At 42.6% G+C, this 27,200-nt stretch overlaps 1 protein-coding gene across 3 annotated transcripts in view; it reads right to left on the bottom strand.

Annotated features, from left to right (window-relative positions):
• The window catches only part of ADGRL3 (adhesion G protein-coupled receptor L3), an 807,408-nt gene that overhangs the window by 667,625 nt on the left and 112,583 nt on the right, over positions 1–27,200 (bottom strand). For all 3 annotated transcript variants that reach the window (XM_044305816.1, XM_044305825.1, XM_044305834.1), the window contains exon 4: positions 3,806–3,820. In XM_044305816.1, coding sequence (XP_044161751.1) covers positions 3,806–3,820 — 15 coding nt within the window. The remainder of the gene's footprint in view (positions 1–3,805; positions 3,821–27,200) is intronic.

Here is a 27,200-nt window from a genome sequence, read left to right as displayed (position 1 = left end):
GTGGACGGACCTCCGGCCCAACCCTGTTATAGTGAATGGGGCCAGACCTCCAGCGGCACTTGCGGTAGCACGGATCTGGTAGGTTGTTCCCCCAGAAAAGGCTACTGCAAGTGTGAAAGTAGCCTAACTACGAGATTTAAATGAATAAATGACAAGTTCTGATTAATAATTTCCCATAAAACTTAATATCAGTCTGCTTCTTCTGCTCTAAAACCTGCTGGCTGCAGACTGCACTGCTTTTTTATGGTAAATGATTCCCTTTAACCTCCTGGCCCACAGGCATTTTTAATTTTTTCATGTACATTTTCAGCTCCCTGACTTTGTTACTTTTCCATTCATCTTGCCATATGAGAGCTTGTTTCTTCTGGGATGAGCTGTGTGTTTTAATGGCCTTATTGAAAGGGGTACTCTGGTTTCATGAAACTGATAACTTTCAGGAAAGGTCATCAATTTCAAATTAGTGGGGGTTTGAACCTTAGCGTCTAATGCTTACCTGCACACCATCTACTTTATAGTGGCATTGCTTTTTCTATGCTAAGAAAGCTAATACATATTACTGGTTTATTCACAGACATAATATATGATGAAAAAGAAACCAGTAAAATCTATCAGCTTTCTAAGTATAGAAAACTACTCTTCTCAAGATAAGACTGCAGTCTGGATGCAAGTGATCAGACTTGCATGTAGATGCATCAGGCTCTAATCCCAGTTGGATTTTCTTCTACCTTATTTAAACCATAATAAAAGGTTATAGCCTAATTATATTGAGAATAGTGGTTTTATATACTTAGAAAACAAATACATATCACTGCCTTCGAATCATATATTGTGCCTATGAATAAACAAGTAATATGTATTAGCTTTCTAAGCACAGAAAACATCTATTCAACATAGTAAGATTATAGTAAGTAGTGCATATAAGCACAACTTTGTCCTCAGCATGTTGATGTCTAGCCCTGTCAATCAAGGGGAGGGAGAGGTGTGCAGAGCACAGGGGTGTTACAAATGTAGCGCTCCAAGAATTCAGCCCCGCCCTCTGGTGCTCCAAAGTTCTAATCTGCAAAGAAAGGTGTTTTTTAACCCCTTCAGCCACTACGACATTTCAGTATGTTACAGAGGCTGAGATAATGTATGGAGCAGACTGCTGCAGTGACCTTGTGCAATATGTGTTGAGTTTCAGCTGTATAATACAGCAGGCACATGGCAACAATGACGTGGAACAGCAATCACGCCAAACCACATCATTTAACCCCTTGGATGCCACTATGAACATTGATCACTGCATTTGTGCAGTTAGGAAGAGGGATGTGGATACCTCTGCCTTCCAATTGGAGGGCCTGCAGTGAAATTTCAGTGCCTCAATCGGTTACCATGGCAGCCTGAAGCATACCATGCTCTCATGGTAAGCTCCCTGCTAAGCTGTGCAGAAACACAGCTCAGCAGGAAGCGTGTCAAAATCCCATTCACCCGAATAGAATCTCTAGTAAGGTGAATGGGACAAGGGATCAAAAGATCCAAGATTCTAGCCCCTAAGGGGGTTAAATGTTACTGTAAAAAAAGTAAACAAAAGTTAAAGAAAATGTAAGAAAAATAAAATATTAAAAGTTTAAATCACCCCTCTTTCCCAAATTTACATATAAAATATATAAACAATAAAACCATAAACATTAGGTATTGCCACATGTGAAAATGTCTGAACTGTTAAAATAATTTTAAAAATTTAATATGGTGAATGCCATAACGGAAAACAGGATTTACCATTTTTTTTGTCACCTTTTCCACTCAAAAATGTAATAACAGTGTAAGTTGTATGTACCATAAAAATAGCCCCAATAAAAAGTACAGTTCATCCTACAAAAAAAAACAAGCCCTCATACAGCTCTGTGGATTGAAATATAAAAAAGTTATGGGTGTCATAAAAAAGAGATGCTGTGATGTCCAAACCCCACAAACCATTATTTTTTTTTTTCAATTTAACCCCACAAAGATTTTTTTTTTTGCCCTTTTTTTACAATAACAGACACAGTAATTAAATGGTGCCCTTAAAAAATACAACCTATCCTGCCAAAAATAAGCCATCATATGGCTATATGAACAAACAATTTAAAAAAGTTATGGCTATTGGAACATGGGGAGGAAAAGTTAAAATGCAAAAACAAAAATCGGTCCAGTACTTAAGGGGTTAAATAAGCATGATCAACCCTACCAGACAGTATGCCTGAGGCTGACAATGTTAGTGTTTATTTTTATGTTTTATTTGTTTTCTTTAGGTTGATACAAGATTTTACTACTTTTGCATCATAGTCACTTTTTTAAAATAAAAAATCTGTTCTATTTTGCATCACCATATACTAAACGCCCATAACATGTTTAATTTTCCATTGAGGCAGCTGTGTGAGAGCTTATTTTTTTTGCAGGAAGGGCTCTATGTTTGTTTATATCGGTAGCCTTTTGGGTTTACATAGTACTTTTCCATAACTTTTTTATAATTTTTTTTTTTTTTTTTGAGGGGAACGCAAAAATTGCAATTCTGTCAGTGTTTTTTATTTTTATGGGGTCCACCATGCAGTAAATATGATATGATCACTTTATTGTACGGGTTGATACAAATATTGTGATACCACATTTTTATTGTTTTTATTGTCTTTTAGGTGGCAAAAGAAACTAGGAAAGCCACTTCTAAATCTAAGAATAGAGAATGTTAGGTTAAGCAAAAGTGTGTTACCTAAGACCTATGCTAAGGGCCTCATGCACATGAATGTATTTTCTTTTCGTGTCCGTTCCGTTTTTTTGGCGGACTGTAAGCGTAATGTGCATTCCGTTTCCCTATTTCCATTCCGCAAACAAAATGTCCTATTATTGTCCACATTATGGACAAGGATCGAACTGTTCTCTTAGAGGCCAGCTGTTTCGTACCGCAAAATACGGAATGCACACAGACGTCATCTGTATTTTTTGTGGATCAGTTTTTTGCAGACCGCAAAATACATACGGTCGTGTGCATGAGGCCTAATCCTCTATCCTAAAATATCAGTTATGAGCAGCACAACAACCCTCACAACACTGGAATGCAAGACTGTCTCACCAACCGATCCAAATCCGATTTCCAGTAAACATCTAAATAACAGCAATGATTTCAGCATCTACAGAAGGGTGTCTTTAGTGCATCAAACTAGCATCTAAAAAAGCAACGTTTTGGCTGCATCATATCCTTTTTCGAGCATGAAAATTCTTGAAAAAGGCTATGATGTAGCCAAAACGTTGTCTTTTTACATGATGGTCTGACACAATAAAGGCTTCTGCACATGGCAGATCCAGAGGACTTTGTAAGGCCACCAGCTGCCACAGTGGAGGACCAAAGGAGTACAGATGGAGTTCCAATGATCTCTGCCATTGCAGTAGGGTGTCAGCAACTCAGTTTCTGAGCCTGCGCCATCATGGCAAATATGTTGCAGAGAAGGGTTACAAAGCGCAGCATGCTGTAGCTTTTGACATTTTTTCAGGCGTTCTGATAACCTCACCTTCTCTATAAGGGAAAAATGCCATGAAGAAAATAGCAAATACACTGCCAAAAAACACCACCAAAAATGCGGCAAAAACCACAGGCAGACAAAAAAATGCATGCACTTTATCTGACATTTTGTTACTGTTAAAAAAATAAAGAAAAAATGTATTTGTAAGAATCCTTAAATTGTTAATATTAGTTTATGTATCCACAATTTCAGATTTTTTTTCCTCTAGAGTTAAACAGCACTGTATATAAATTAGACATTATATATTAATATAATGATACAAATTAAATTACCTCTTTGTTCCACTTCTACAGTAGCAGATGCAAAAAAAAAAATAAGAAAAAGAAAAAAAAAATTATTATGTTTCCATCAACCTTTTTCAAGCAATCATTTAATATTAATAAAACATGTAGATCAATTAAACTACAGAGTAACAAGTCATTTCAGTGTATTAATAGTAATTAATCAATCCAATGTATATACTGTATTATAAATAGAACTTAATTATAATACCATATTATGTTGTGCAAAAGCAAGACTTAATAAAGCATACTGCAACTGCTCCAGAACAACTAGATTTTTAGCAGTAACTTAAAACATTGTCTGCATATAATAATACAAAGAATATTTACAAAGTTTACTTTTAACACTTTATTATCACTTCTTAAACTGGGTCAAATATTGAGAATTTTCATCCTTTTAGGACCCTGAGCTAAAATGTGTCACAAAGTTATGTGAACCCACAGATTTTGTCAGGTTCAGTTGATCTATCCTGTATAGGAGCAAACAATTGTTTGTCTGAAAAACCTTGTATAGCCATGCTAAGGGCTCATTGACATGATCATATGGCTCTGTACAAGGTCTCTCAGATTGGAGGCTGCAGGAACCAGGTACAGCCACTATAGTGTGCAGAGCTGTGTAGTTCTGGAGCCTGGCTCCAGCGCAGAAATTCCTGAAACCTGCCCCTTTGCCGATCCGATAGGGATAACTTATCCAAAAGATTGGTACTCAGCAGTAAAGTCCGAGAAAATCTCTTTAAATTACGATGAAGTCAATATCTTATATTTTAAATTGTGAAGTAAATGTATAACTTTTTTGTCCAGTTATATCACCTTTACCTTTATACACTGTTTGAAATTATATAACATTTTGTGCATGTCTCCAACTTTGAAAATTAAGCAGTTTGTATGGTTTTATATATATTTTCAAGTCATAGTGTGAGCAACCCATCACATGTTATGGTTTCTATGTCACTTTTTCAAACCCAACACAAATCTTCTTTTCAATATCAAGGCTTTCCCAGACAATTAATGGCTTATACATTTCAAGTATTCACACTTTAAAAATTCTACCTCTGTAATCATGCATATTTACATTACCATACAATACCCAACCTATGAAGCATCCTGTGTTGCTGAGCTCCATAAAACTTTTTGTATTTGTTCAGTATACTATAATAGAAATTTATCATGAGGAGATTGTTTTTAAATCTATTGTTGAGTCTGCATTGCTGTAAGGCTACTTTCACACTAGCGTTCGGCTGTCCGCTCGTGAGCTCCGTTTGAAGGGGCTCACGAGCGGACCCGAACGCTTCCGTCCAGCCCTGATGCAGTCTGAATGGATGCGGATCCGCTCAGACTGCATCAGTCTGGCGGCGTTCAGCCTCCGCTCCGCTCGCCTCCGCACGGACAGGCGGACAGCTGAACGCTGCTTGCAGACTTACGTCCAGACTTACAATGTAAGTCAATGGGGACGGATCCGTTTGAAGATGCCACAATATGGCTCAATCTTCAAGCGGATCCGTCCCCCATTGACTTTACATTGAAAGTCTGGACGGATCCGTCCGAGGCTATTTTCACACTTAGCTTTTATATGCCAAAATAATGCAGACGGATCCGTTCTGAACGGAGCCACCGTCTGCATTATTATGATCGGATCCGTTCAGAACGGATCCGATCGAACGCTAGTGTGAAAGTAGCCTAATCTAAACCAAATGTATCAAAGTTAAACCTTGTTTGATAAATATAGCACGTCTTTAACATCTTAATGAACATACCTGAAGGGACTTCACAGGGTTGTTCAGGATAATTCCCAATCTCAGACAAGGCCTACAACAGCCTAAAATAATTAATAATCCTTTCTCCAGCACCGTTCTCTGTAGTGCCGATGCAGTCATTCTGCCTCTGCTTGTTTGTAAACTGCAGCGGTGATATACCAGTATACGGCAGGCAATTGCTGTCCTCAGTGTTAGTGAATATGTCCCTTAGTCTTCTCCTCTTTTTAAAGAGCACTTTTTACCACTCTTGACATATTTGTTTTAGTAATGAAATGTAACACAAACGTATGCAATTTTGTGGTTATCCTTTTACATTTCAATACTTTTGTGTCTTATTTTAAATAAAAAACATATACAATTTTTGTGAAACCTTTTCTTAAAGATTTGAAGTACAGTATATTAAAGGAAGTTGGAAGTATCTGGATAAAAACAGATACGTTTAACGATAGAAACAGATTGACTTACGTTTCCATAGGTCTACCATTCACAGCAATTTTGTATTTTTATGTATGATTTTCTATACGTTTTTGTTCTTTGCAGGACAGAAAAGCGTGGTATGCTACTTTATTCTATCCTGCAAAATGAAAACATACAGAAGCGTAAACAGTGACAACCTGAGTCATAAGTATGCACTTTTGAACTATGTATGTCCAATTATAGTCTAAGGGTATGTCAAGTTATAGGTTGTATACATGTTTTCTTTTTACAAGGCTACTTTCACACTTGCGTTTGGGGTTCCGCTTGCGAGATCCGTTTGAAGGCTCTCACAAGCAGCCCCGAACGGATCCGTACATCCCCAATGCATGTGGATCCATTTGGAATGCATCAGTTTGGCTCCATTCCGCTCAGGAGACGGACACCCAAACGCTGCTTGCTGGCCGTGCGGAGCCAAACGGATACGTCCTGACTTACAATGCAAGTCAATGGGGATGGATCCGTTTGACGTTGACACAATATGGTGCAATTGCAAATGGATCTGTCCCCCATTGACTTTCAATGTAAAGTCAGGAGTCCCTATTAGTATACCTTCGGATCGAGTATTCTCCAATCTGATGGTATATTTTAACTTGAAGTGTCCCCATCACCATGGGAACGCCTCTATGTTAGAATATACCACCGGATTTGAGTTAGATCGTGAAAACTCAGATCCGACAGTATATTCTAACACAGAGGCGTTCCCATAGTGATGGGGACGCTTCAAGTTAGAATATACTAAAAACTGTGTACATAACTGCCCCCTGCTGCCTGGCACCACCCGATCTCTTACACGGGGCTGTGATCCGCACAATTAACCCCTCAGGTGCCGCACCTGAGGGTTTAATTGTGCGGATCTCAGCCCCCTGATCAGGGGCTGCCAGGCAGCAGGGGCCAGACCCCCCTCCCTCCCCAGTATTAGTATTGGTGGCCAGTGCGCCCCCCCCCTCCCCAGTATTAGCAATGGTGGCCAGTGTGCCCCCCCCCCTCTTTCCCCAGTATTAGCATTGGTGGCCAGTGCGAACCCCCACCCTTCCCAGTATTAGCATTGGTGGCCAGTGCGGCCCCCCTCTCCCTCCCTCCCCAGTATTAGCATTGGTGGCAGTGGCCACAGGCTAACAACGCCCCTCCCCCCATCATTGGTGGCAGCAGAGCGGCATTTCCGATCGGAGTCCCAGTTATCGTTGGGGCTCCGATCAGCTACTGCAGTCCTGGCTGCCATGGTTACTTAGCTTATACTTACCTGCGCTGTCTGTGGCCGGCCGACGCTCCTCCTACTGGTAAGTGACAGGTCTGTGTGATGCGCCGCACAGACCTGTCACTTACCAGTAGGAGGAGCTTCGGCCGGCCACAGACGGAGCAGGTAAGTATAAGCTAAGTAACCATGGCAGCCAAAACTGCAGAAGCGTCCTGGCTGCAATGGTAACCGATCGGAGCCCCAGCGATAACTGGGACTCCGATCGAAAATGCAGCTCCGCTGACAACAATGATGGGGGGAGGGGGATTGTTAGCCTGTGGCCATTGCCACCAATGCTAATACTGGGGAGTGAGGGAGGGGGGGGGGCCGCACTGGCCACCAATGCTAATACTGGGGAGGGAGGGGGGAGCCGCACTGGCCACCAATGCTAATACTGGGGAGGGAGGGAGGGGGGGCCGCACTGGCCACCAATGCTTTTAATACTGGGGAGGGAGAGGGTCTCGCCCCTGCTGCCTGGCAGCATCCGATCAGGGGGCTGAGATCCGCACAATTAACCCCTCAGGTGCGGCACCTGAGGGGTTAATTGTGCGGATCACAGCCCCCTGTAAGAGATCGGGTGGTGCCAGGCAGCAATGGGCAGTTATGTGCACAGTTCCTAGTATATTCTAACTTGAAGCGTCCCCATCACCATGGGAACGCCTCTGTGTTAGAATATACTGTCGGATCTGAGTTTTCATGATCTTGAAAAAACTCAGATCTGAAAAAGCGGTTATGCAGACGGATCCATTCTGAACGGATGCCATTGTTTGCATTATAGGTGCGGATCCATCTGTGCACATACCAGACAGATTCTCACCGAACGCAAGTGTGAAAGTAGCCTAAGATGTTGAAGATGTGATGTTTTTATCCAACAACGTGCATGTTTGATAAATTTGATTTAAATTACGAAAATTAAATTCAAAACATTCCCATCATAATAAATTCCACCTATAGTCTACTAAACCAATACAAATAACTTTATGGACCTCAGCAACACATAGTAACATCTAATATACAGGGAGTGCAGAATTATTAGGCAAATGAGTATTTTGACCACATCATCCTCTATGCATGTTGTCTTACTCCAAGCTGTATAGGCTCGAAAGCCTACTACCAATTAAGCATATTAGGTGATGTGCATCTCTGTAATGAGAAGGGGTGTGGTCTAATGACATCAACACCCTATATCAGGTGTGCATAATTATTAGGCAACTTCCTTTCCTTTGGCAAAATGGGTCAAAAGAAGGACTTGACAGGCTCAGAAAAGTCAAAAATAGTGAGATATCTTGCAGAGGGATGCAGCACTCTTAAAATTGCAAAGCTTCTGAAGCGTGATCATCGAACAATCAAGCGTTTCATTCAAAATAGTCAACAGGGTCACAAGAAGCGTGTAGAAAAACCAAGGCGCAAAATAACTGCCCATGAACTGAGAAAAGTCAAGCGTGCAGCTGCCAAGATGCCACTTGCCACCAGTTTGGCCATATTTCAGAGCTGCAACATCACTGGAGTGCCCAAAAGCACAAGGTGTGCAATACTCAGAGACATGGCCAAGGTAAGAAAGGCTGAAAGACGACCACCACTGAACAAGACATACAAGCTGAAACGTCAAGACTGGGCCAAGAAATATCTCAAGACTGATTTTTCTAAGGTTTTATGGACTGATGAAATGAGAGTGAGTCTTGATGGGCCAGATGGATGGGCCCGTGGCTGGATTGGTAAAGGGCAGAGAGCTCCAGTCCGACTCAGACGCCAGCAAGGTGGAGGTGGAGTACTGGTTTGGGCTGGTATCATCAAAGATGAGCTTGTGGGGCCTTTTCGGGTTGAGGATGGAGTCAAGCTCAACTCTCAGTCCTACTGCCAGTTTCTGGAAGACACCTTCTTCAAGCAGTGGTACAGGAAGAAGTCTGCATCCTTCAAGAAAAACATGATTTTCATGCAGGACAATGCTCCATCACACGCGTCCAAGTACTCCACAGCGTGGCTGGCAAGAAAGGGTATAAAAGAAGAAAATCTAATGACATGGCCTCCTTGTTCACCTGATCTGAACCCCATTGAGAACCTGTGGTCCATCATCAAATGTGAGATTTACAAGGAGGGAAAACAGTACACCTCTCTGAACAGTGTCTGGGAGGCTGTGGTTGCTGCTGCACGCAATGTTGATGGTGAACAGTTCAAAACACTGACAGAATCCATGGATGGCAGGCTTTTGAGTGTCCTTGCAAAGAAAGGTGGCTATATTGGCCACTGATTTGTTTTTGTTTTGTTTTTGAATGTCAGAAATGTATATTTGTGAATGTTGAGATGTTATATTGGTTTCACTGGTAAAAATAAATAATTGAAATGGGTATATATTTGTTTTTTGTTAAGTTGCCTAATAATTATGCACAGTAATAGTCACCTGCACACACAGATATCCCCCTAAAATAGCTAAGGGTACTTTCACACTTGCGTTTTTCTTTTCCGGCATAGAGTTCCGTCACAGGGGCTCTATACCGGAAAATAACTGATCAGGCATATCCCCATGCATTCTGAATGGAGAGTAATCCGTTCAGTTTGCATCAGGATGTCTTCAGTTCAGTTGTTTTGACTGATCAGGCAAAAGAGAAAACCGTAGCATGCTACGGTTTTATCTCCGGCGAAAAAAACTGAAGACTTGCCTGAATGCCTGATCAGGCATTTTTTTCCATAGGAATGCATTAGTGCCGGATCAGGCATTCAAAATACCGGAATGCCGGATCCGTCATTCCGGTCTGCGCATGCGCAGACCTTTAAAAATGAAAAAACAAAAACAAAAACGGATCCGTTTTGCCTGATGACACCGGAAAAACGGATCCGGTATTGCAATGCATTTTTCTGACTGATCAGGCATTTTTCTGACTGATCAGGCAGTCAGTTCAGGCAACGGAACTGCCTGCCGGAATCAAACAACGCAAGTGTGAAAGTACCCTAAAACTAAAAACAAACTAAAAACTACTTCCAAAAATATTCAGCTTTGATATTAATGAGTTTTTTGGGTTCATTGAGAACATGGTTGTTGTTCAATAATAAAATTAATCCTCAAAAATACAACTTGCCTAATAATTCTGCACTCCTTGTATAAAGCTGAGTGTATGTATGTGTGTGTGTGTATGTATGTCTGCTAAAAGTAAACGCACTGTCGCATTTACAATCATTAAATTTGGCTGTAGAGGCTACTGTTAAGGGTGTGGAAATCACTGTTAAGGAGACGGGGTACGGTGGAGGTTACTAATAAAGGGGTGGCCACTGTTAAAGGGGAGGGAGCTGTGTATGTTACTGTTAAGGCGGCAAGCCGCTGTGGAGGTCACTGTTAAAGGAGTGGGCACTGTGGAGGACACTGTTAAGGGAGGAGGGGACTGTGGAAGCCACTTTTAAAAGGGGCAGAAGGGTACAGTGATGTCACTCTTAACCACCTCCCGACCGCTGTACGCGTATATGCGTCCGGGAGGTGGTTGCTTTATTCCTCCTGGACGCATATACGCGTCTTCTCGCGAGACGCGAGATTTCCTGTGAACGCGCGCGCACAGGCGCGCGCGCTCACAGGAACGGAAGGTAAGCGAGTGGATCTCCAGCCTGCCAGCGGCGATCGCTCGCTGGCAGGCTGGAAATCCGAATTTTTTAACCCCCTAACAGGTATATTAGACGCTGTTTTCAAAACAGCGTCTAATATACCTCCTACCTGGTCCTCTGGTGGTCCCTTTTGTTAGGATCGACCACCAGAGGACTCAGGTAGGTCAGTACAGTCCCACCAAACACCACACTACACTACACCCCCCCCCCCCCGTCACTTATTAACCCCTTATAAACCCCTGATCACCCATGAACACCCATATACACTCCCTGATCACCCCCTGTCATTGATCACCCCCCTGTCATTGATCACCCCCCTGTAAGGCTCCATTAAGACGTCCGCATGATTTTTACGGATCCGATCCATGTATCCGTAAAAATCATGCGGACGTCTGAATGGAGCCTTACAGGGGGGTGATCAATGACAGGCGGGTGATCACCCATATACACTCCCTGATCACCCCCTGTCATTGATCACCCCCCTGTCATTGATCACCCCCCTGTCAGGCTCCATTCAGACGTCCGCATGATTTTTACGGATCCGATCCATGTTTCCATGGATCCGTAAAAATCATGCGGACGTCTGAATGGAGCCTTACAGGGGGGGTGATCAGTGACAGGGGGGTGATCACCCTGATCATCCCCTGTCATTGATAACCCCCCTGTAAGGCTCCATTCAGACGTCCGCATGCGTTTTGTGGATCCGATCCATGTATCCATGGATCCGTAAAAAATCATGCGGATGTCTGAATGGAGCCTTACAGAGGGGGTGATCAGTGACAGGGGGGTGATCACCCTGATCACCCCCTGTCATTGATAACCCCCCTGTAAGGCTCCATTCAGACGTCCGCATGCGTTCTGTGGATCCGATCCATGTATCCATGGATCCGTAAAAAATCATGCGGATGTCTGAATGGAGCCTTACAGGGGGGGTGATCAGTGACAGGGGGGTGATCACCCTGATTACCCTGATCACCCCCTGTCATTGATAACCCCCCTGTAAGGCTCCATTCAGACGTCCGCATGCGTTCTGTGGATCCGATCCATGTATCCATGGATCCGTAAAAAATCATGCGGATGTCTGAATGGAGCCTTACAAGGGGGGTGATCAGTGACAGGGGGGTGATCACCCTGATCACCCCCTGTCATTGATAACCCCTCTGTAAGGCTCCATTCAGACGTCCGCATTCGTTCTGTGGATCCGATCCATGTATCCATGGATCCGTAAAAAATCATGCGGATGTCTGAATGGAGCCTTACAGGGGGGGTGATCAATGACAGGGGGGTGATCAGGGAGTCTATATGGGTGATCACCCCCCTGTCATTGATCACCCCCCTGTCATTGATCACCCCCCCCCTGGTAAGGCTCCATTCAGACATTTTTTTTGGCACAAGTTAGCGGAAATTTTTTGTTTGTTTTTGTTTTTGTTTTTTCTTACAAAGTCTCATATTCCACTAACTTGTGTCAAAAAATAAAATCTCACATGGACGCACCATACCCCTCACGGAATCCAAATGCGTAAACATTTTTAGACATTTATATTCCAGACTTCTTCTCACGCTTTAGGGCCCCTAAAAAGCCAGGGCAGTATAAATACCCCACATGTGACCCCATTTCGGAAAGAAGACACCCCAAGGTATTCCGTGAGGGGCATATTGAGTCCATGAAAGATTGAAATTTTTGTCCTAAGTTAGCGGAAAGTGAGACTTTGTGAGAAAAAAACAAAAAAAAATCAATATCCGCTAACTTATGCAAAAAAAAAAAAAATTCTAGGAACTCGCCATGCCCCTCATTGAATACCTTGGGGTGTCTTCTTTCCAAAGTGGGGTCACATGTGGGGTATTTATACTGCCCTGGCTTTTTAGGGGCCCGAAAGTGTGAGAAGAAGTCTGGGATCCAAATGTCTAAAAATGCCCTCCTAAGAGGAATTTGGGCCCCTTTGCGCATCTAGGCTGCAAAAAAGTGTCACACATGTGGTATCGCCGTACTCAGGAGAAGTTGGGGAATGTGTTTTGGGGTGTCATTTTACATATACCCATACTGGGTGAGAAAAATATCTTGGTCAAATGCCAACTTTGTATAAAAAAATGGGAAAAGTTGTCTTTTGCCAAGATATTTCTCTCACCCAGCATGGGTATATGTAAAATGACCCCCCAAAACACATTGCCCAACTTCTCCTGAGTACGGCGATACCACATGTGTGACACTTTTTTGCAGCCAAGGTGGGCAAAGGGGCACCTTTCGGATTTCGCAGGCCATTTTTTACACATTTTGATTGCAAGGTACTTCTTACACATTTGGGCCCCTAAATTGCCAGGGCAGTATAACTACGCCACAAGTGACCCCATTTTGGAAAGAAGACACCCCAAGGTATTCCGTGGGGGGCACGGCGAGTTCCTAGAATTTTTTATTTTTTGTCACAATTTAGCGGAAAATGATGATTTTTCTTTTTTTTTCTTTTTTCCTTACAAAGTGAATTTCACGCCACAAGTGACCCCATTTTGGAAAGAAGACACCCCAAGGTATTCCGTGAGGGGCATGGCGAGTTCCTAGAATTTTTTATTTTTTGTCGCAAGTTAGTGGAATATGAGACTTTGTAAGGAAAAAAGAGAAAAAAAAAATCATCATTTTCCGCTAACTTGCGACAAAAAATAAAAAATTCTAGGAACTCGCCATGCCCCTCACGGAATACCTTGGGGTGTCTTCTTTCCAAAATGGGGTCACTTGTGGCGTAGTTATACTGCCCTGGCAATTTAGGGGCCCAAATGTGTGAGAAGTACCTTGCAATCAAAATGTGTAAAAAATGGCCTGCAAAATCTGAAAGGTGCACTTTGGAATATGTGCCCCTTTGCCCACCTTGGCTGCAAAAAAGTGTGACACATCTGGTATCGCCGTACTCAGGAGAAGTTGGGGAATGTGTTTTGGGGTGTCATTTTACATATACCCATGCTGGGTGAGAGAAATATCTTGGCAAAAGACTACTTTTCCCATTTTTTTATACAAAGTTGGCATTTGACCAAGATATTTTTCTCACCCAGCATGGGTATATGTAAAATGACACCCCAAAACACATTCCCCAACTTCTCCTGAGTACGGCGATACCAGATGTGTCACACTTTTTGCTGCCAAGGTGGGCAAAGGGGCGCATATTCCAAAGTGCACCTTTTGGATTTCACCGGTCATTTTTTACACATTTTGATTGCAAAGTTCTTCTCACACATTTGGGCCCCTAAATTGCCAGGGCAGTATAACTACCCCACAAGTGACCCCATTTTGGAAAGAAGACACCCCAAGGTATTCTGTGAGGGGCATGGTGAGTTCCTAGAATTTTTTATTTTTTGTCGCAAGTTAGTGGAATATGAGACTTTGTAAGAAAAAAAATAAAAATAAAAATCATCATCATTTTCCGCTAACTTGTGACAAAAAATAAAAAGTTCTATGAACTCACTATGCCCATCAGCGAATACCTTAGGGTGTCTACTTTCCGAAATGGGGTCATTTGTGGGGTTTTTCTACTGTTTGGGCATTGTAGAACCTCAGGAAACATGACAGGTGCTCAGAAAGTCAGAGCTGTTTCAAAAAGCGGAAATTCACATTTTTGTACCATAGTTTGTAAATGCTATAACTTTTACCCAAACCATTTTTTTTTTTGCCCAAACATTTTTTTTTTATCAAAGACATGTAGAACAATAAATTTGGCGAAAAATTTATATATGGATGTCTTTTTCTTTGCAAAATTTTACAGCTGAAAGTGTAAAAAAATCGTTACATTTTGATTAATAACAAAAAAAGTAAAAATGCCAGCAGCAATGAAATACCACCAAATAAAAGCTCTATTAGTGAGAAGAAAAGGAGGTAAAATTAATTTGGGTGGTAAGTTGCATGACCGAGCGATAAACGGTGAAAGTAGTGTAGTGCCGAAGTGTAAAAAGTGCTCTGGTCATGAAGGGGGTTTCACCTAGCGGGGCTGAAGTGGTTAAGGAAGCAGGGTACTATGGTAGTCACTGTTAGGCCTCTTTCACACGGGCGTCATTTTTTTTGCCCGGATAAGAGCCGGGTGCGTTGCGGGAAAATGCGTGATTTTTTTCTGCGCAAGTGCAAAACATTGTCATGCGTTGCACTCGCGTGAGAAAAATCGCGCATGTTTGGTACCCAAACCCGAACTTCTTCATAGAAGTTCGGGCTTGGGATTGATGTTCTGAAGATTGTATTATTTTCCCTTATAACATGGTTATAAGCGAAAATAATAGCATTCTGAATACAGAATGCATAGTAAACCAGCGCTAGAGGGGTTAAAAAAAAATTAAAAATAATTTAACTCACCTTAGTCCACTTGCTCGCGAAGCCCGGCATCTCCTTCTGTCTCCGCTGCTGATGAACAGGACCTGGGGTGAGCTGCTCCATTAAATACAGGTTAAGGACCTTCGATGACGTCACTCCGGTCATCACATGGTACGTCACATGATCTTTTACCATGGTGATTCACCATGGTAAAAGATCATGTGATGACCGGAGTGACGTCATCGAAGGTCCTTAAGCTCTATTTAATGGAGTAGCTCACCCCAGGTCCTGTTCATCAGCAGCGGAGACACAAGGAGATGCCAGCTTCGCGAGCAAGTGGACTAAGGCCTCTTTCACACTTGCGTTGTCCGGATCCGGCGTGTACTCCACTTGCCGGAATTACACGCCGGATCCGGAAAAACGCAAGTGTACTGAAAGCATTTGAAGACGGATCCGTCTTCAAAATGCTTTCAGTGTTACTATGGCACCCAGGACGCTATTAAAGTCCTGGTTGCCATAGTAGTAGTGGGGAGCGGGGGAGCGGCATACTTACAGTCCGTGCGGCTCCCGGGGCGCTCCAGAATGACGTCAGAGCGCCCCATGCGCATGGATCATGTGATCCATGCGATCACGTCATCCATGCGCCTGGGGCGCCCTGACGTCACTCTGGAGCGCCCCGGGAGCCGCACGGATGGTAAGTATGCTGCTCCCCGCTCCCCACTACAGTTTACCATGGCTGCCAGGACTTTAGCGTCCCGGCAGCCATGGTAACCATTGAGAAAAAGCTAAACGTCGCATCCGGCAATGCGCCGAAACGACGTTTAGCTTAAGGCCGGATCCGGATCAATGCCTTTCAATGGGCATTCATTCCGGATCCGGCCTTGCGGCAAGTGTTCCGGATTTTTGGCCGGAGCAAAAAGCGCAGCATGCTGCGCTATTTGCTGCGGCCAAAAAACGTTCCGTTCCGGAATGGAAGACATCCTGATGCATCCTGAAGGACGGACTGTCCATTCAGAATGCATTAGGATAATCCTGATCAGTATTCTTCCGGCATAGAGCCCCGACGACGGAACTCTATGCCGGAAGACTATAACGCAGGTGTGAAAGGGCCCTAAGGTGAGTTAAATATTATTATTTTTTAACCCCTCTAGCGCTGGTTTACTATGCATTCTGTATTCAGAATGCTATTATTTTCCCTTATAACCATGTTATAAGGGAAAATAATAATGATCGGGTCTCCATCCCGATGGTCTCCTAGCAACCATCCGTGCAAATCGCACGGCATCCGTACTTGCTTGCGGATGCCATCCGATTTTCACACACCCCATTCACTTCTATGGGGCCTGCGTCACGTCAAAATCGGAAAATATAGAGCATGCTGCGATTTCAACTGAACGCACAAGTGATGCGTTAAAAACATCGCTCATGTGCACAGCCCCATAGAAATGAATGGGTCAGGATTTAGTGCGGGTGCCATACGTTCGCCGCACGGATCGCACCCGCACGGAAAACTCGCCCGTGTGAAAGGGGCCTTAAAGGGGCAGTCGATGTGGAGGTCTCTGTTAAAAGGGGCAGAAATAGTGGAGGTACGTTAAAGGGACTGTAACCTAAGGGTTAAGGGGCCAGTGCCTTAGAGGTCACTGTTAAGGAGGCGGTCCCCTGTGGAGTTCACTGTCAAGGGGGTGGGATGCAGTGGAACTCACTATTAAAGGGGCAAGCTGCTGTAAAGTTCAAAGTTAAGGAAGTGGGCTACTGTGGAGGTCCATTTTAAGGAATGGGGCAGTGTGGTTGGTAATTGTTAAAGGGTGGAGGTCTGTGTAGGTCACTGTTAAGGGGGAGGGCTGCTGTAGATGTCCCTGTTATAGTGCATACTGTCCCTATGTTTTAACGACACACACAAAAATTAAATGAAATAGATTAAATAGACCCTTCAGCTAGTAGTTTATAAGATTGAAAAAAAAGACATCTGTCCATCTAGTTCTGCCCGTTATCCTGCAAGTTCCTGCAAGTTGATCCAGAGGAAGGCCAAAAAAAAAAAAAAACTGAGATAGAAGCCAATTTTCCCCACCTAAGGGGAAAAACATCCTGACTCCAATCAGGCAATAAGAATAACTCCCTGGATCAACAACGCATCTCTAGCAACTATAACCTGTAATAGTATTACACTCCAGAACTATATCCAGGCCCCTCTTGAACTCTTGTAGTGAACTCACCATCATCACCTCCTCAGGCAGAGAGTTCCATAGTCTCACTGCTCTTACTGTAAAGAATCCTCTTCTATGTTTGTGTACAAACCTTCTTTCCTCCAGACACAGAGGATGTCCCCTCATCACAGTCATGGGGATAAATAGATGATGGAAAAGATCTCTGTACTGACCCCGATATATTTATACATAGTTATTAGATCTCCCCTCAGTCGTCTTTTTTCTAAAGTGATAACCTCCAATTTTGACAATTTTTCAGGTTATTGTAGTCCCCCCATTCCAGTTATTACTTTAGTTGGCTTCCTCTGAACCCTCTCTAGCTCTGCTATGTCTATCTTGTTCACAGGAGCCCAGAACTGTACACAGTACTCCATGTGTGGTCTGACTAGTGATGTGTAAAGTGGCAAGACTACATTCTCATCACGGGCATCTAAGCCCCATTTGATGCACCCCATAATCTTATTGGCCTTGGCAGCAGCTGCCTGACACTGGTTTCAACAGCTAAGTTTGCTGTTTACTAAAATTCCTAAGTCCTTATCCATGTCATTGTTACCCTGTGTTTTAACATTTAGTATGTACTGGTAACTTGCATTATTCCTTTACATATGCATAACCTTACATTTGTCAGTGTTAAACCTCATCTGCCACTTCTCTGCCGAAGCCTCCAATCTATCCAGATCCATCTGTAGCAGTGTACTGTCCTCTTCCATGTTAATTACTTTACATAGTTTAGTGTCATTTGCAAAAATTGATATTTCACTGTGCAAGCCTTCTACAAGATCATTAATAAATATATTGAATAGAATAGGGCCCAATACTGACCCACTAGTCACAGTGACCCAATCTGAGTGTGTACCATTAATAACCACCCTCTGTTTTCTAATACTGAGCCAGTTACTTACCCACATACAGACATTTTCTCCCAGTCCGAGCATTCTCATTTTATATACTAACCTTTTATGTGGTACAGTATCAAATGTTTTGGAGAAGTTAAGATATAACATCCATTGATTCACTGCGGTCAAGTCTAGAACTTACCTCCTCATAGAAACTGATTAAATTCATTTGACATGATTGATACCTCATGAAGCCATGCTGATATGGCATTAATTGCAATAGAAAATGAGGGGCACTACTAATTTAGGAAAATGACAGCCAGTACTGTATGAATAAATCAACTATTTAATATGGTGAGACAATTGATAAAATAGCAATAAAAACATTCATGCTGTTAAACAATATAATTTGACTAAATAGAATAGATGTAATCCCACTAAATGATCGCAAATAATCGCAAAAAGATATCAGCAAATTGAATGGCAGTCCTTATCTATAGCCCAACAATGGGCTTCACCAGAGCCAGATGGAAGGACACACTTTTCACGAGAGTATTAACACCACACAATGTCCCAAAACTTCAGGATAAGTTCCGATAACCCAGCCGGATAACCAGGTAGCAATAATGGTGGAGGATATCCCTTACCACATTCCGTCACCTGCTGGATCCTCAGCTAAATTCTCCTGCCGTTTTTACCCTACGCTGCGTCCCACATGGTACGGAGTCTCTAACGTGACATCTCACGTGACTCCTCGGCTTGGCAGCGGTGTGATGTCAGACGCTCCCTACGATCCTGCCTCCTCTCAGAGGATCGGACCCGATTCAAGAAAATTTAAATAGTCACATATTGATGTTAGTCCACCAATCCTTGGGTCAAATAGCCCTCCAATGGAACAAACTCAGTCAATCCATAACTGTCCATCACGTTATATATAAAAAACATATATATCACGAAAAACAAACAAATATAAAATGCATGGCTCTACATAAAAAATTCCTATCAAAATTATGTTAAGTTGTGTTAAGGTGAAATTCCTATGATGGGGCCAATTCTGAACTTAATGTTCATACTTCCCAGGTGCCGTCTGGTGAATTATAGTGAAAACCGCACCGAAAATGCATTCAACCGCATGTGCGTTTTTTATTTTTAGATGTGTAGAGCTAAAACTCCAGCCAACGATTTAGTAAATGAAACCTTCAGGGAGGAGTGGGACACGTTCCTGAAGGCTCAGTCTGTTAATTTGATACAAATGGTGATCAACAGACGGCTACAAATTATCAGCAAATTGAGTGAACAGATTATGAAAATAAAAAAAAAGAATTAGAATAGTTCCCTGCTGGAGATGAGATTAGGGGTTGGCATGAGAGGATCTGTGAAAATCTAGATACTCAAGAGAAGGAGATCATGTATAAGAAAACTAAGAAATTAAGGAATCAGTATGGTAATACCTCGATGACTATGAATGGATATAATCAGGAAAGAGGGAATAATAATAAGGACACTTACAGATCTAGCAATGGGGTTAAAGAGAAAACACATCAAGAATCACAAATCACTGTTACAAATAGATACAAGGCCTTAGCTTCGCCTCTTTTTTTAGATGTCACTCCTCCCCATCACCGAACAAAACACAAGACACACACAGACACACTGCCCACCAAGGAGGCACGGGATGACACAGAGGGATCCAATTCACAAACACGACTATAGCTTGAGACAACGGTATCCAGATCATCTGGACAACCAAATGAGGACACCAGGGGTGAGGCACGAGCACATGCAGACACGTTATCCACAGCAACGCGGTCAACAGGAGGATTTACACTTCAGGAGACAGCAGACACACTTTCACGAAGAAAGATACGGAGAGGCAGACATGCCAAAAAGAAGAGAATATTACAATCCACCAAGGAAGCGTAAAATATAATTAATATTAGTAAGACAACAATCACGGATGCACAAATACTTTTACTTAATAAGGGTTTGAAATTTTCTCCAACCAGAACTTTGGATACATTTTCTACCTATGTGGGTATTGAAAAGTTTATGCGGAGACTCTGTTTGAAGAAATATTTCCTTAAAAAGCCTGTGATGTCCGCAGGTTCTGAGAACTGTAATTCGGAGAGGTATGCCTATACTGATTTAAAAATAAGATCTAAGAAATATCCCAGACAGGAAATGAGTGGTGAAATGGTGACCTTCAAGATTCGTCAGCTGGCTCGCCTGATTGGACTTCTAACTTCTTCCATTCAGGCGATTTTCCCAGCCCCCCTCCACTATCGAGCCCTTCAGAGGCTCAAAATTGCGCACCTCAGGGCGGGGGCTTCATTCTCGGACACTCTGGTCTTAGACACGGAGACCAGACACGAACTGGTGTGGTGGATCCACAATTTATCTGTCTGGAATGGCCGAGCCATTTTCGGTCCCAGTCCCGACCTTGTCATCGAGTCGGATGCCAGCCTCAAGATTAATATAGAGAAAGAGTTGAGATCACAAATCTGACTAAAAAGGAGATAGAGGCGATTCAGGAATTGCAAGAGATGAAGGAAATTACGATAAAGCCAGCGGACAAGGGAGGAGCAGTAGTGATTTTAGATACAGAGGCATACAGGGGAGAATGTCTAAGACAGCTCAAAGATGAGACAACTTACCAGAAACTTAGGGGTGACCCTACAGAAGAATATCATAGGAAATTGAGGATGCTATGTGATAGGAGGGCGAGGGCGGGATTCCTACTTGACCATGAAGCAAGGTTCATTACGGAGACTCAGAGAAGAATTCCTGTGTTCTATTGCCTCCCAAAGGTCCACAAAGATCTAAATTCCCCTCCAGGGAGACCAATAGTGTCAGGAATTGATTCGGTTTCATCGAATCTATCTCAGTATATTGACCGGTGGCTTCAGCCCCTTGTCAAGAATACTGCTTCCTATATTAAGGACACTACTGACATCATTAAGCATCTGGAATCTCTGGAGTGGAAAGAGGGTTGGCTGTTGGGCATACTTGATGTGAGCTCCCTCTATACGGTGATCAAACATCAAATGTGCCTAGATGCCCTAAAGAAATAGTTCCAGATTACAATATACTAAAAAATGAGCAACTGTTGTTCCTTTTGGAGGAAGTGGATTACATTCTCTCACATAAAAATTTTGAATACAAGCAGGATTTCTATGTTCAGCTGATCGGCACCAGATTCGCCCCGAGCTATGCCAATCTTTTCCTGGCACAGTGGGAGTCTGAGACCATCGGGCCTAGACTGGGGGCAGATCTGGTGTTGTTGCGCCGGTATATCGACGACATCCTGTTCGTGTGGAAAGATACAAGGGAGACCTTAGATGATTTTCTGGTTGAAATTAATAACAACCAGAGAAATCTGGTGTTTACCCCAAAAATCTGTGATAAGGGAGTGGAGTTTTTGGACATTAATATAAAGATATAGGTATGCAGGATTAAGTGTAGCACCTATGCTAAGGAGGTAGCTAAAAATAGCTTCATATGTTTTTCAAGATGCCATTTGCCGAGCTGGTTATTGAACATACCGGTTAGCCAATTCAGTAACTGTACCGACCAACGACAATTTAAAGAATTAGAAGCAAAATCTTTGAGCCAACAGTTTTTGGACAGAGAATATCCAGTACAGACCATTGAGAAAGCCCTAGGAAAAGTAAGAGATATGAGTAGAGAAGATTTTTTTTACCCCGAAATGTGTATCTCCACAGGAGGATGTGATAAGGATGATTTTACCCTACCATGTGCAATATCGACAGGTGGAGAGAATCATCAGGAAATACTGCTATCTCCTTCTTGATGACAAGACTATAGGGTCCTCTCTTACGAAAGACCCAAGATTACCTATACTAGGAGCAGTTAATCTTTCAGCGAAAGTTGCACCTACCCTAAAAGTGGATAGGAAGGGCCCACATAGAGGTCAGAATTGGTTAGCCACTGGGGCTTTCATAGATGTGGCCGGTGTGGCAATTGTAGAGCTACGAATTTTGCAAGGAAAACTAGCATTACCTCTACCCAGAATGCGTTCAGGTTAGACATTAAAGAGTGTCTGACCTGTGATTCAACTGATGTTATTTATTTGTTACAGTGTGATTGTCACAAGCAATACATAGGGAGGACAAAGAGAACGCTGAAAAAGAGGGTGGCGGAACATATGGCGAACATTAGGAAGGGCTATTTGCTACACTCTCTCTCTAAACATTTCAAAGAGGTACATAATTGTGATCCCTCCTCCTTGACATTCATTGCATTGGAGAAGGTCAAGAAACCTTGGAGAGGTGGGAATCATATAGCCTTTATGTCTAGAGAGTAGTCTCGTCGTATTTTTGAGTTTGAGTCCCTGATGCCAAGGGGCCTGAACGCTGAATGGGAGTTATTTGGATTTCTTTCAGGGGTGGGGGGTGAGCCGGGTGGTGACGCAAGGTCCAGAGTCTGGCTGTTTATCACCACTCTGTTCCTTCCTCCCTGCCCGGCTCTCCTCCCCTAACATTCCTATAATTATTACTATCGAAATTCAGAGTTAAGTTGTGTTAAGGTGAAATTTCTATGATGGGGCAAATTCTGGACTTGATGTTCATACTTCCCAGGTGCCGTCTGGTGAATTATAGTGAAAAACGCAGTGAAAACGCAGTGAAAACGCAGTGAAAACGCATTCAACCGCATGTGCGTTTTCTGTGCGTTTTTTATTTTTAGATGTGTAGATCCATGCATTTTTTATGTAGAGCCATGCATTTTATATTTGTTTGTTTTTCTTGATATATATGTTTTTTATACAGGTCCTTCTAAAAAAATTAGAATATTGTGATAAAGTTCGTTATTTTCTGTAATGTACTGATAAACATTAGACCTTTATATATTTTAGATTCATTACACACAACTGAAGTAGTTCAAGCCTTTTATTGTTTTAATATTGATGATTTTGGCATACATCTCATGAAAACCCGAAATTCCTATCTCAAAAAATTAGCATATCATGAAAAGGTTCTCTAAACGAGCTATTAACCTAATTATCTGAATCAACTAATTAACACCTGCAAGAGATTCTTGAGGCTTTTAAAAACTCCCAGCCTGGTTCATTACTCAAAACCGCAATCATGGGTAAGACTGCCGACCTGACTGCTTTTCAGAAGGCCATCATTGACACCCTCAAGCAAGAGGGTAAGACACAGAAATAAATTTCTGAACTAATAGGCTGTTCCCAGAGTGCTGTATCAAGGCACCTCAGTAGGAAGTCTGCGGGAAGGAAAAAGTGTGGCAGAAAACGCTGCACAACGAGAAGAGGTGACCGGACCCTGAGAAAGATTGTTGAGAAGGACCGATTCCAGACCTTGGGGGACCTGCGGAAGCAGTGGACTGAGTCTGGAGTAGAAACATCCAGAGCCACCGTGTACAGGAGTGTGCAGGAAATGGGCTACAGGTGCCGCATTCCCCAGGTCAAGCCACTTTTGAACCAGAAACAGCGGCAGAAGCACCTGACCTGGGCTACAGAGAAGCAGCACTGGACTGTTGCTCAGTGGTCCAAAGTACTTTTTTCGGATGAAAGCAAATTTTGCATGTCATTCGGAAATCAAGGTGCCAGAGTCTGGAGGAAGACTGGGGAGAGGGAAATGCCAAAATGCCTGAAGTCCAGTGTCAAGTACCCACAGTCAGTGATGGTCTGGGGTGCCATGTCAGCTGCTGGTGTTGGTCCACTGTGTTTTATCAAGGGCAAGGTCAATGCAGCTAGCTATCAGGAGATTTTGGAGCACTTCATGCTTCCATCTGCTGAAAATCTTTATGGAGATGAAGATTTCATTTTCAGCACGGCCTGGCACCTGCTCACAGTGCCAAAACCACTGGTAAATGGTTTACTGACCATGGTATTACTGTGCTCAATTGGCCTGCCAACTCTCCTGACCTGAACCCCATAGAGAATCTGTGGGATATTGGGAAGAGAAAGTTGAGAGACGCAAGACCCAACACTCTGGATGAGCTTAAGGCCGCTATCGAAGCATCCTGGGCCTCCATAACACCTCAGCAGTGCCACAGGCAGATTGCCTCCATGCCACGCCACATTGAAGCAGTCATTTCTGCAAAAGGATTCCCGACCAAGTATTGAGTGCATAACTGAACATAATTATTTGAAGGTTGACCTTTTTTGTATTAAAAACACTTTTCTGTTATTGGTCGGATGAAATATGCTAATTTTTTTAGATTTGGGGTTTTCATGAGCTGTATGCCAAAATCATCAATATTAAAACAATAAAAGGCTTGAACTACTTCAGTTGTGTGTAATAAATATATGAAAGTCTAATGTTTATCAGTACATTACAGAAGATAATGAACTTTATCACAATATGCTATTTTTTTTTTAGAAGGACCTGTATATAACGTGATGGACAGTTATGGATTGACTGAATTTGCTCCATTGGAGGGCTATTTGACCCAAGGATTGGTGGACTAACATCAATATGTGGAGTACTATTTTGGCTTTCCTATGTGGATCAGAATAGGAACAGGATTCCAGATCGGACTTTCCAGGGTTCCAATTAGTGCAGTTCCACCTAGAGAGAGGTTGCCAAGTGCTCACTGTCACCACCACTGAGGAAGGGGTGTATACTCTGAAACGCGTCTGGTTCTGGTGGGACAGTGAGCCTTTTTCCCATTTATCAGGATTACAGGATATATCTATGCCTGTGAGGATTACTCCCTATGGACTATTTACATTTTCTTGAATCGGGTCCGATCCTCTGAGAGGAGGCAGGATCGTAGGGAGCGTCCAACATCACACCACTGCCAAGCCGAGGAGTCACGTGAGACGTCACGTTAGAGACTCCGTACCACGTGGGACATCGTGTAGGGTAAGAACGGCAGGAGAATTCAGCTGAGGATCCAGCAGGTGACGGAATTATTGCTACCTGGTTATCCGGCTGGGTTATCGGAACTTATCCTGGAGTTTTGGGACATTGTGTGGTGTTAATACTGCCGTGAAAAGTTTGTCCTTCCATCTGGCTCTGGTGAAGCCCATTGTTGGGCTATAGATAAGGACTGCCATTCAATTTGCCGATATCTTTTTGCAATTATTTGCGATCATTTAGTGGGATTACATCTATTCTATGTCCAGTTATATTGTTTTACCGCATGTATGTTTTTTATTGCTATTTTATCAATTGTCTCACCATATTAAATAGTTGATCTATTCGTACAGTACTGGCTGTCATTTTCCTAAATTAGGAGTGCCCCTCATTTTCTATTGCGATTTACTATTTTCTTCCAGACGGTCTGGGTGGATTGGGATGAGAGTACCCTGATCCATTCGGTCGATAGGTGGAGTCGCTGTTTTCCAGTTTTTGATATGGCGTTAATTGCTTATTTTAATTGAGGTACTCCAAGATAGCATCTCTTAGAAAACCTTCAAACAGTTTACCCACGACAGATATTAAACTTACCGGCCTATAGTTTCAGGGCTCAGTTTTTTTTTTTAAACCTTTTTTAATATTGGCACCACATTTGCTATGCACCAATCCTGTGGAACACTCCCTGTCAATATTCAGTCCTTAAAGAGAACCTGTCAAAAAGTTTATGCTGATCATAATAACGGCAGAATAAAGTAGACACAGGTGAGTTGATTTCAGCGGTCTGTCATTTAAAAGTTAAATGTAAGTGGTTTCCGAGAACCAAAATCACAATCATTGCAGACTGGACCTGGAAAGGAATCACGGCCACCTGAGAAGATTCATGGGTATTCATAAATTCCTCCTCTCCCTGCGCACCTGCTGATAATTGACAGTCTTCTACCTAGTTCTCTCCCTTTGTTTCTAGGAGAGAACTGCCAACCATCAGCAGATGGGTGAGAGTGCAAAAAGATTATGAATAACCATGACTCTTCTCAAGTAGATTTGACTCTTTTCAAAGGCCTCGGCTGCAATGATAATGATGCTAATTCTCTGCAACCACTAACTTTTAGCTCATGAGTGACACACTGCTGATATCAGCATTTCTGTCACTATTTTATGCTTCCCTCAGGGAGAGTTTGGCTTTGACATTACTTAATTCTCTGAGGACCCAGGGGTGTATGCCATCTGGTCCCGACGATTTGTCTATTTTAATATTTTTAAGACGCCGCTTTTCTTCTTCCTGGGTCAGACAGGACACTTTTAATGGGGAATTTACTTTTACATTCTGCATTTCATCTGACAGCTTATTTTCCTCAGTGAATACAGTGGAGAAAAAATATTTAATAGTTTTGCTTTTTTTCTCATCGCTCTCTGCAACTCCCCCCTCATCTCTCTGTAAAGGGCAGACACCTTCAGATTTATACTTTTTACCATTTACATAACTGAAGAACAGTTTAGGGTGAGTTTTATTCTCTTGGCAATTACTCTCTCGGTCTCTAGTTTGGCTGATTTTATTTGTCTTTTACATATTCTATTTTTTTTTTTTACTTGCTTCCTCACTACCCTCCTGTTTTAGTGATTTAAATGCTTTATTTTTGTTATTTTTCTTGTTCCTCAACTTTTTATTCCCATAAGGTATGTACCGCTCAGTTAGATTTTAGGATTCTTTAGGATGCACTATCTTCCCCTCCCATAATGTAATTTCCCTCCCCCAGTTCCTAGTTTTAACACCCCTCCAACCTTTTAGCCATCTTCTCCCCCAAATCAGCTGCACCTTCCCCATTGAGCCTATCCCTACGATAGAGCCTGTAGCCGACAGAAATGTTGGCCCAGTTCTCCAGGAACTCAAACCCCTCCTTCCCACACTAGTTCTTGAGCCACTTTAACGTCCCTAAACTCCCGCTGCCTTTCTTGTGTGGCTTGTGGTACAGGTAGTATTTCATAAAACACTATCTTTGAGGTATTTGCACTAAGCTTGCGACCTAAATCCATAAAAAAATTTTTTAAAGACGCTCCACCTACATCTAACTTTGTCATTGGTTCAGATATGGACCATGACTGCTAGATGTTCTCCAGCCCCTCCTAGTAATCTGTCAACCCAGTCAGTGATGTGTCAAACTCTAG

Source organism: Bufo gargarizans, chromosome 1 (genome assembly GCF_014858855.1).
Source record: "Bufo gargarizans isolate SCDJY-AF-19 chromosome 1, ASM1485885v1, whole genome shotgun sequence".
Lineage (NCBI taxonomy): Eukaryota > Metazoa > Chordata > Amphibia > Anura > Bufonidae > Bufo > Bufo gargarizans.
Note: the sequence above shows the minus strand (reverse complement) of the source record. Positions and strands in the feature narration are given on the sequence as shown.